Below are 10843 nucleotides of genomic sequence, written 5' to 3'. Positions count from 1 at the left end.
CGCAAATTGCATATGGAACGTCATCGAACAGCATAATAAAATATAATAAACGTTATATTACGGCATATATCGTTTTTCATCAGGGGATATGTGAAAGCGAATAGAAGAGTAAATTTTGTGAAAGAGAACCTCTAAATAAAAGCAACTTTACTTTGAAGAAAAACCGAACTTCTAATTTGGATACTGGCGCTACATTACATGATTTCGATTCGTATGCAGATCATGAATTTCCTGGTGGTATGTGGTACTGTTCCAGGAACGCCAGCCTCTTTGTCACGTTCCTCGATTTCGTTGGCTACATCTAAAATAAAAAGATCCGATCGGGCAGACATCGTGATATCATTTACCAACGTCGCAATTACAAATGTTTCGTGGTGTAATTTCGAGTCAGAACAAAATGATTCATTGAATCTATAGCAGGCACAAGTATGGTTCCTAAGATCAAAAGCTATGCTTCCTACGTATATATAATATGTATATATATATTACTTTTTAAGTTATAAAATATTGGCGTTGACATTTTTTATCCATTGCCCTCTTATCAGCTTTTTAGGTTTATTTTCGTTCAATAGACAATATTATGTAAAGAAATTACAGAATTACTAAATTTATGTAACAAGTTTCAAGCTAATTACTGTAGAATGAAAGTAGAACACTATACTATACTATTCTATTGTAGAATACTAATTTTCAGTAATACGCTATAATAATACTATAGTTGGAAAATTACATTTTATTTTTATTCAAATTTTGTGACATTATTTTGTGCAATTATATATAATAATAATTTATTTTTAGAGATTTGTAGATCAAATTTTAGTTTTTGTGACATGTACATATACTAAATTATTGAATTTACGTACATTTCGATTTAAATATTATGAAATTAATACAGTTAGTAACTAATTTTCACTTAGTAATACGTTAATAGTACTAACACTTAATATGATTTTATGGAATTATATACTGTGACAATTTCGATTTTTTCATCAAAAACGGTATATCATTAGAAATGTATGTGTAATCTATCTCAGTACATAAATTACTATTTTATGCTTAAAATTAAAAATCAGAATCTTTTGAATGGATACACGCATAACTAATCGTCCTTTCTAAAGGGATCGTTAACGTTTCATCGACTCTTCTCATGCTTGATTGGCAAGGGGATAAGGTAGATTGCCAAATCTTTCCTAAATCCAATTTCGTTTACATTAACAACATTACAATTATCTTTATTTCCTCCCAATCGCATCACAGATAAGACAACCTTCGTAGCGATCATTGAATCTCATCATCAAAAGTCAGAACCAGCTACTTACAGCACGATCAAGGTTTCGAATGATACGTGTACGCAGCAGCCAGCACAAACTTTTGTGTCGTTTAGCTAGTACACCTGTCTCAGATCGCCGCAAACTTTGAGAGGGAAAAGAAGGCTACCATCTCGAATCCATTCGGTATTGTTATAAAATCATAAAAATTGCAAAACACGAGTGTTCGCGAAAGCCTTATCGTCGCGTCAATTGACTTAATAAAACGTGCGATGAACAAGTTTCGTTTTTATCTTTTGTTACAATTATGTATGCTGACCGCGTCTCAGAAGACGACTTTAGACTCGCCAATAAACTTGTACTTCTATCGTCAAATTCGTAATTGGTTTTTCCAAAATATCGGTATGTGTTCATTTAATGTGATTAGTTTACAACAATATTCTTTTTGTATGATATATATATTATTATTATATATTATATATATATATAAAGGGATAATGTATAATTGTCAGTTAATGTGTTTTTAAAAAGTTGCAGAAAAAAAGAAATATTTGTGAAAATGTGAAGGCTAAGGAATAGCGCTTGTTTCGTTCTGTGATATTTAGGAAAAGTGTATGTAATTCTTGTTAGATTTACAATATGTAGAAAGTTTGTAATGTTTTTAAGAGCAAGTTGTTTTTGGAAGATTCATCGATTAATATTCGATTATTGATTATCATATTTTTTGGGTAGTTTACGATATTGATTATAGAGATATAATCTGTATGTGTAATAAGTCCCGTTATCAAGATTACAAAATTTTGTACTGTATGCAATATACTTTAAAATACTGTATTAATTACTCATTTGTATCTATTTCGCATTTATGATGTTCGTTCAATTTTTCCTTCACATACATGAAACATGAATTTGGAGATCGTTTGCGCATTTCATGTTTCCATATCTTCTAGAAATATACGTTTAATATAAATGTATGAACAATAAAAATATCTCATTTTCGAACATCGTATTTCATGTGTGTTGACATTTCGTATGTAATGGCATCCAACAGAAAATGTACGATATGAATCGTCGGAACGAAATGAGAAATACTTTAAAAACTATAAAGTAGTAAAAGTGGTACAGAAGTTGCAAAAATGTATATGTAACACTAACAATACGTGGAACACTTCAATGCATTAATATTATTAGTTGGTAAATTGTTCTACTATGTAAGAAGATGATAAACCTCGAAAGTAGTTGTATAGACAAATCTATACGAAAAATATGACAAACATGTAAAGTAACATTTTTACGTTTGATGCTTCTAATAAGTCGATGTTGGAGATTCATTAATTACGGGCGTTTAAGTGTGATTTTACTTATGCTTTGACTTGATAAATATTATATTTGTTATTTTAGATGATAAACGAACGATACAGCGAAAATATTTTTCATTAAAAAATTATTTTCTATCAATATAAACATTGTAGTAATAATTTTAACTTTTCTATCAACATAATTGTCTTTTATACATATATTGTGTTACTTAAATCACTTTGTAAAATTCTACCAATCAAAATTCTGTTTTGAAATGCTCAAACATGAAAATAGTTTCCTAGTTTTCAGACAGAGTTATGTCGGTAGCGAACTGAAAGTTACTTTTCGTCGTTTTTGCATTAATAGAAAATTGTTTTGATTCTATGCTTGCGTAAGTAAAATCACAAAATGGACATTCGCCCAAATTGTAATGAGTGAGTCGTTCGACATAATCAAACATATTTTCTAGGTGTAAGAAATGAGGGACGATCAGCACGAAATGAAGGAAAATTTCAAAAGCAAGTTCCAACAGACGTTCCATTTCCTTGTAACGTTACAGGTAGTTAAACAGTTTCTATCTATTATTATTACCAAAAAAAAAAGACAAAATCATCTTTAAATATTATTTATTCATATTCACTTTTCTAAAATCACTGTTTAATTTAAATTACAGTTAGACATGTTTTGTTTGTGAAATTTGTATTAAACATCTAGAAATTTTAATATGCCTGAAGCGTTTATTTCCGTTTACTGGTACAAACTGCCAGATCTGTTCAATAACTATCCATGATTTGTCCCCACCATTGCACTGGGGCAGCTTGCCCTTGAACCAGTGACGTGAATAATATGATGCGATAGCAACTTCTTTTTCAAGATCTGTATCGCTTTCGTATCGGTGAAACAATACTAATGCAACGACAAAACTTTCTTATTTTTTATTTTTCATCAATAAAAATTTCATTCATACATTGGTAAGATTTTTTTTTTTATTAAAATGAGGCCAAAAACGATACTCTTATAGAATTTGATTATGCTGATTCAGCTTATAAATCTTCCTTCTTCGTTTGCTGTCTTTCTCTACGTTCATTGTTGTCGGCAACTTGTATAAAACTAAAGACTCGCTTATTTGATTTGCACTGCTTATTAGGAATCGCAAAAATAACAGTAGTTATTCAGCAAAGAAGTGAATCAAACCAGTTATTCTCGAATGGGACAGTTCTCTGTTTGCATACTATTCAATATGCGGCACCACTTTGAGTACTTAACAAATAGAACACGATTCTTCTCCACATACGGCAAGTGTGAAACGATTTAAAGAATGGTATGTGAACATTTAACTTGGATTATTCGGGAGCAGAGTTGCCAAGCGTAGGGTAGACATGACGTCATGTAGGTCTATATACAATTATTTGACTTGTGCGCGCTCTGCGTTGGATTGCGGTACTAATTGGCAATTATGTCGTTAAGCACGTGGGATACTTGACTTATATTTGAAAAATATTAGAAGATCCTCTAATCTCTACTTCCATGTTTCTAATAGAATAGATTGAGATATATGTAATATCGATTAGATGTAGGAAAAGACACACAATAGTAATGGAGATATTATTAATTACTGCACTTATTTCGCTAAATCCAAGCAATGTGTATTGTATTACGATATACGTGTAAGGTGATAAAATGTAGTATTTTTGTATTCAGCATATGTTCTGTGTTTGTTTAGTCTAAATTTTATATTTTATGTATATGTTTTGTAATATTCACTTTACATTATAATATGATATTATAATAGAACACACATTACTTAGATTTAGCAAAACAAGTGCATAAATAAATAATATTTCCATTATTATTTTGTGTCTTCTCCTATATCTAATCAATATCACATATATTTTTCAGTTCACTTTATTAGAAACAGAAAAGTAGGGGTTAAAGGATTTTCTTATATTTTCCAAACGTAAATTAAGCGTTCCACGTGCTTAGTAATTGCCAATTAGTACTACAACTCATCGCATGGCGTGCACAAGTCGGATAGGTGTATATTTATACGTTTATGTGACGTCACGTCTTCCTTATACGAACAATTATAAACCTTTAATAAAATTAGATTTTAATTGCTAAATTTAATGGATTAATTAATTTAAACTACTTATATTTACGATACAAATTCTGACAGATATATATATATATTTTTTGTATTATTTGCGTTTATTTTACAATCAATTCTCGTTAGAGAATTTTAAGTAAATTTATCTGGCGTGGTACTATGACATGGTTAATAAGTGTTTATAGTATGTTTGATTCTATTTGAATCTAGTGCTTAGATCTAAGGTGTAATAACTTTTTAGCCTGCGGATCTGTTCCGACGTGTCGAGTAGTTGAATAATTAGAGGGTTTTGGTGGTTGTTAACTCTTGTGCTATGTCTATTGCTGAATTTGGATAATTCTTCTTTGACTGTGGGTATCTTGAGGTCGTGATATATCGTTTCGTTGGTGACGTACCAAGGTGCATCTATTAGAGATCTTAAGGTTTTCGATTGGAATCGTTGAAGAATTTCTATGTTGGAATTACTTGCTGTTCCCCATAGTTGGATTCCATAGGTCCAAACAGGTTTTAATATGGCTTTGTAGAGAGTGATTTAACTTTGCATGTTTAAGTTGGAACGTCGGCTGATGAGCCAGTAGAACTTTTTAAATTTTGCTTTGAGTTCTTTGGTTTTATCTAAGATATGTTGTTTCCATCTCAATCTTCTGTTCAGAGTTATGCCCAGATATCTGACTGACTCTTTATCTAGAATAGGTATATTGTTTATCGTCACCTCTGGGCAAGTTTGTTTTCGTAGCGTGAAAGTTATGTGGCTAGATTTGTTTTCGTTAACTTTGAAGCGTCATTTGTGGAACCACTCTTCCATAGAGTCGAGGCCTCGCTGGAGCGTAGAGGAGGCAATTGTCGGGTCTGAGTGTGAGGCTAATAAGGCTGTATCGTCAGCAAATGTCGCTGTGGTTATATCTGTCGAAGTTGGTGAGCCTGCAGTGTAGATATTGAATAGCAGGGGTCCGAGGACATTGCCTTGGGGTATGCTATTGGAAATGTTGAGGTTATAGCGTCTAAGTGTTTTACCATGAATTGTCTATTGGATAGGTAGGATTTTAGGATGGAGTAGTAGGTGTGTGGTAGGGTTTTCTTTAGTTTGAACAATAGTCCTTCATGCCATACTTTGTCGAATGCCTGCTGGATGTCTAAAAATACCACAGTGCAATATTTTTTCTTTCCTAAGTCTTGGGTGATTTGGGAGTTACACGATGAATTTGCTCTATCGTAGAATGTTGCTTTCGGAAACCAAATTGGTGATCTGGCAGTGTTTTTAGATCCTCTAAGAGTGGAAGGAGTCGTATCATTAGCATCTTCTTGAATAGTTTAGATAAGGTGGGTGGAAGATTAATTGGGCGATAAGAGCTGGTTTCATGTATTGGTTTTCCAGGTTTGGGAGTGAGAATAATCAATGATATTTTCCAAGACTTGGGATAGTATTGAAGGCGGAGAATTGCATTAAAAATGGAAGTGATGATTGCAATCCCTTTTATGGGAAGATCCTTAATGGCTTTGTTACTTATCAGATCATACCCCGATGCTTTTTGGGGATTTAGACGACGGATTAATTCTATGACTTCTAGGGAGAGTGCAGGTATTCAGTTATTTCGTCTGGAATAGTGAGGAAATATGGTTTGAAGGGATTAGTTAAATGACTAGCAAACAAGTTAGCTTTTTGTGTAGGGCTACGCGCCCATCCACCTTGCGGACAGCGAATTCGGGGGATTGTTAGCGGAGGACGAGAGAGTTTCCTGGATGCCTTCCATAGTGAGTAGTTAGAGTCAGCTGTGGGAGACAGGTTGGCAAGGTATTTTTGAAAACAGTCGTTTCTATAGTTTCCAAGGGTTTTAGTGAGTTTTCTTGTTGCATTATTTAGCTTGCGTTTGTCGTCGGGTGTTCTATGAATCTGTCATATTCTTCTAGGTCTGCGTTTTTCTATGATTTTTTTTTAATATGTGGTGGGGATATTCGTGTTTATTGTCGAAGCTCTTCATAGGTGTGGAAGAACGGATAGCGTTTACTATGCTGGTGTTTAGGTATTCGGCAGCTACTTCTACATCTTCGTTTGTTTTTAAGCGAATTGAGGCTGATGTTGTATGATTGAAGATTTTCCTAAAGAGTTGCAAGTTGGTGAGTTGGTTGTGAATAAAGTCATTTGGTAGATTTTCAATAATTGTTGAGTTAATTATTGCTATTACGGGTAAATGATCCGAAGAGAGTTCCAGAGAAGATTTGATTTAGACATATCTTGGCGAGATGTTTTTGGTTATGAAGAAGTCTAATATCTGAGAAATATATAATACCAATTAAGAAGAAGAATTGAATGTTTACATCTTCCACCCTCATAGAAAAAGAATGATTACTAAGACAATACATCGTGTGTTTAGCAATACATCATATCATAAAGCGTGTCAGAATTTCTAACTGCACACTTTTTACAACATTGTTTTCAAGAAATTCTGATCACCCTGTATCAACAATAAATCTGTTATACTATCCAACATAATATGTCTATGAACCAAAATACATCGTGTTTGATCTCGTTTTAATCAGAAAGATCTTATGAATATGTTAATGAAAATTTCATTAACGGTAAGCAAAAAAAAAAAAAAAAAATAAAAAAAAAAAATAAAATAAGGGAAAAAAAGAATAAATTTTTGTTGTATTAGTATTGTCTCGCTAATATGCAGTCCTTTAATCTTTTTTCTTTATTTGCTGTCCCTTTTTATGCCAGTCAGCGTCGGCAAAATTAATACAAACAGTTTGAAAATTAAATCTGTCCCCTAACTATATACATATTTGGTAGCGGTCCCGTATTTTGAACAGTTATAGACGAAACGCTGCATTAAATAAATGTAATAGACTCTTTTATCTGCAATCAACATTTTATCGCCCAATTTTTAAGTTTTGATTACATTTAAATAGGTTTAATTTCGTATCTGTATGCAATTATTGCGATTTTTTGTTATAAATCAATATAATTATAATAACTTAGTATTTTAATCTTTTTACACTAATTGTTTTAGATGGTAGATCTCCCAAAGTTCCCGACTCAGTTCATCATCTGAGACCGGGTGATATAGATGTTATTGCCGCGATGGGCGATTCTTTGACAGCCGGAGCTGGAATTTTTGCAACTACTTTATTAGAGCTGCCCATTGAGAATAGAGGTGCATCAGCGAGTATTGGTGGTCAACGAAATTGGCGTACATATTTGACGCTTCCCAATATTTTTAAAGTATGTTACTCAAAAATTGATCACTTACATAAATTATACAATCATTAATATACTTACTATCTTTTTATAATTTATATTAATCATAAAAGAGAGTATTGCTTTCATAGCTGGTTTTTCCTATATATAGGAATTCAACCCTAAATTAATAGGCTACGCACTTGGAGATTCTCTGACTACTCATCCAGCTTCGCAGCTAGACGTTGCTGAAATTGGCGCAATGTCCAGAGATATGCCATTTATGGCCAAACATCTAATCAATAAAATAAGAAATGACCCGAGGATAAATATGAAGAAACATTGGAAGGTTCGTGTTTCAGATAGAATAATTACATAATTAAATGAATGTAATATTAGCATTCTATTATATTACCACTAATAATGAGTTTTTAACAATAAGAATTATGTATTTAGTCTGTTTATAATTTCGTTAAAATCCATAATATTAGCAACATTATTGCTAGTAGTATTGTATTACTATATTTATTATGCTTGAAAATGTATTCAAGTACTTTTATAGAAATATGAAAGTTATGCACAGTTTTTATATGTTTATTATGGCATAGAGGAACAAAATGTCATTTTACTTAACTTTTACTGAAATAATTATAAAAGCCAAATATATTTGTTTTATATTAGGAGATTTTTGAGTAACCAAGTCAAAGGTGTTTAGAGTAAATATCAGTTTGGACAAAAAGTTCTTTCAATATTATTATCATTTCTTATTTCATTGATAAAGTAATAAAGCCTTTGTTTCTATGTTTTATAGTTGATTTTCTTGTTTATCGGACACAATGATTTTTGTACCGATATATGTGCACTGCCTTCTCCATGGTCTGTTTTGGATAACCACAAAACTGATCTAATTAATACTCTTAGGATATTAAGAGACAGTATACCCAGAACTCTCGTCGCTATTCAGGTAATGCCTCACTTAAAGGAACTCGTTGCTACACGTGAAGGAAGAAATTCTTTGAAATGCTATATAATGACTACCATTGAATGCTCATGTTTGTTCGCTTTGCAATTCAGAGATCGAAGACAGGAATATTATGAAATAATAAAGAGGTTTGTATAATTCAGGCAACTTTCAAAGTTTTTTAAATACCTTATATTTGTCAAGATTTTATTATGTTATATTTGCAATATTTATTTTATATTATATATTATATTTATATTTTATATTTTTGTTATATATTTGTAAACAATTTTATTGCTAAAAGTGATTATAGAATTATAGAGGTTGACTTATTTTAAAATGATCCTCAACAATTAGTTAACTCTAGTTGCACTCATTTTTCATTTTAACTTTAATTTTTTACTTTAATTTAAAATGGTTAATTTTAATGCAAATTATATTAATTACCGTACATATTTCCATTACATTATCTTTATGCGCACGATATTATGATAAGGTAGGGTTATTCGAGTCAAAAGGATATTTGATATTTGATGCAAGGTAAATGTGATTTGCAATTCACAAAATTCAGAAGCTCTTTTTTATTTCAGATTGTTAAGTTCCTTAAATCCTACATTTGCAAATAGGCTACTTGACTCGTTATTAGCGACATGACAAACAGTGAATTATATCGTGTACTCAAATGAACTTCTATTCATCAAAAGAAAGTTTTTTTAATGATAATATTCGCCGTTGTAATATTATAATACGATAGTATGTGTATGTTACTTCTACAAGTTATTTTGTTGTTTATTTTCTTACTTATACTCATTCGCTGACTCAAATAACCTAGTCCTATAGTTTTGCGGTTACTCGAATCATTTTCTCATTTTTGATATATTCTCTTGCTAACCCTAAATTATACATAAAAGGCTATGTTAATAATATATGATGTTTGATAATATATGTATAACAAGTTTGATTGTTCTTTGCAAAGTTCAAAACTGAGATGTTGTATCTCAATATTTTAGGTAACTTAACCATAACCTCAAATAACCATAACATTACTATATTCCTCTGATAGGTTTTATGTAGGTTAGGTTTAAGTAAGATATCGATTTTAAGATGCGTATGAAGGACATGCAGATACCATCTTGCTCCATATTTTAGGTGGCAAGAATTAGAAGAAGAAGTGGTTAATTATTCAGAATTTCATAGAAATGATTTTACTGTAGTGAGTTTACCAACTCTGAAACACGCAAAGGTACCACTTGCCAAGGATGGATTTGCTGATTTGTCATATCTTTCTGCTGATTGTTTTCACCTAAGTCAAAAATCTAATGCACTATGTAAGTATGATGGATGAAATTATATAATTCAACAACCTTTATATAAGTAATCGAATAAAAATTGTTTCATGTATCTCAAGTGGCAAATAATCTATGGAACAATTTGCTAGAACCAGTTGGTAACAAGTCTTCCACTTGGACTCCACTATACGAAAGATTTTTGTGCCCTACCTCGGAAAGACCGTTCTTGATGACACGTGAAAATTCACACAATTTTTCCTACATTAAAGACACGCCTCTAGTTTGATATTATACAATTGAAATAGTAGACATTGGAATTTAGTATAGTAGGCACAAGATGCCATTTTAGTCCACAATTAAATTTTCCTAATATAGTAAATATTTATTTATAATTATTAACAAAGTTATTTTTCCAGATATCTCTGTTATTGCATGTGATTTGAGATGAATAGGTCGTAATAGGTGCGGAAGAAACACTTGAATATATTTAACAATATATATTTATTAACATATACTCCATGTGTATACTATGCGTAGGACTCGCGATTACTATTAGCGGTTCGCGATTACAAGTTCGATTTCTGGTCGATGCGTTACGATGTACGATACAAGTGCGGATAATGATTGCTTAAGATGTCGAGAAATTCGGATCAATTATTACTACTAACTACCAACTATCGACTCGGACAGGCGTCTAACGATTGACTTTCTGCCACGATGATGCTGCAGAGGAAAACTATG

General features: G+C 31.7%; 1 protein-coding gene across 1 annotated transcript; it reads left to right on the top strand.

Annotated features, from left to right (window-relative positions):
- The first annotated feature begins 1379 nt into the window (after positions 1–1379).
- On the top strand, positions 1380–10494 carry LOC139986880 (phospholipase B1, membrane-associated-like). The gene is made up of 7 exons (XM_072002582.1): positions 1380–1670; positions 3037–3126; positions 7686–7897; positions 8025–8201; positions 8664–8962; positions 9963–10141; positions 10222–10494. Exons 1-7 carry the CDS (start codon positions 1541–1543, stop codon positions 10386–10388), a joined length of 1254 nt encoding a protein of 417 aa, XP_071858683.1. The 5' UTR covers positions 1380–1540; the 3' UTR covers positions 10389–10494.
- The last annotated feature ends 349 nt before the right edge of the window (positions 10495–10843 follow it).

Source organism: Bombus fervidus, chromosome 4 (genome assembly GCF_041682495.2).
Source record: "Bombus fervidus isolate BK054 chromosome 4, iyBomFerv1, whole genome shotgun sequence".
In the NCBI taxonomy this organism is placed as follows: domain Eukaryota; kingdom Metazoa; phylum Arthropoda; class Insecta; order Hymenoptera; family Apidae; genus Bombus; species Bombus fervidus.
The sequence above is the reverse complement of the archived record's forward strand: the minus strand, read 5'-3'. Positions and strand labels throughout refer to the sequence as shown.

Bases quoted from the DNA above. Each gene is read 5' to 3' on its own strand.
- LOC139986880 (XM_072002582.1), top strand. From the start codon at position 1,541: ATGAACAAGTTTCGTTTTTATCTTTTGTTACAATTATGTATGCTGACC. The intron at 7,898-8,024 runs GTATGTTACTCA...TCCTATATATAG, and splicing joins CGCTTCCCAATATTTTTAAA to GAATTCAACCCTAAATTAAT. The intron at 8,202-8,663 runs GTTCGTGTTTCA...TATGTTTTATAG, and splicing joins ATATGAAGAAACATTGGAAG to TTGATTTTCTTGTTTATCGG.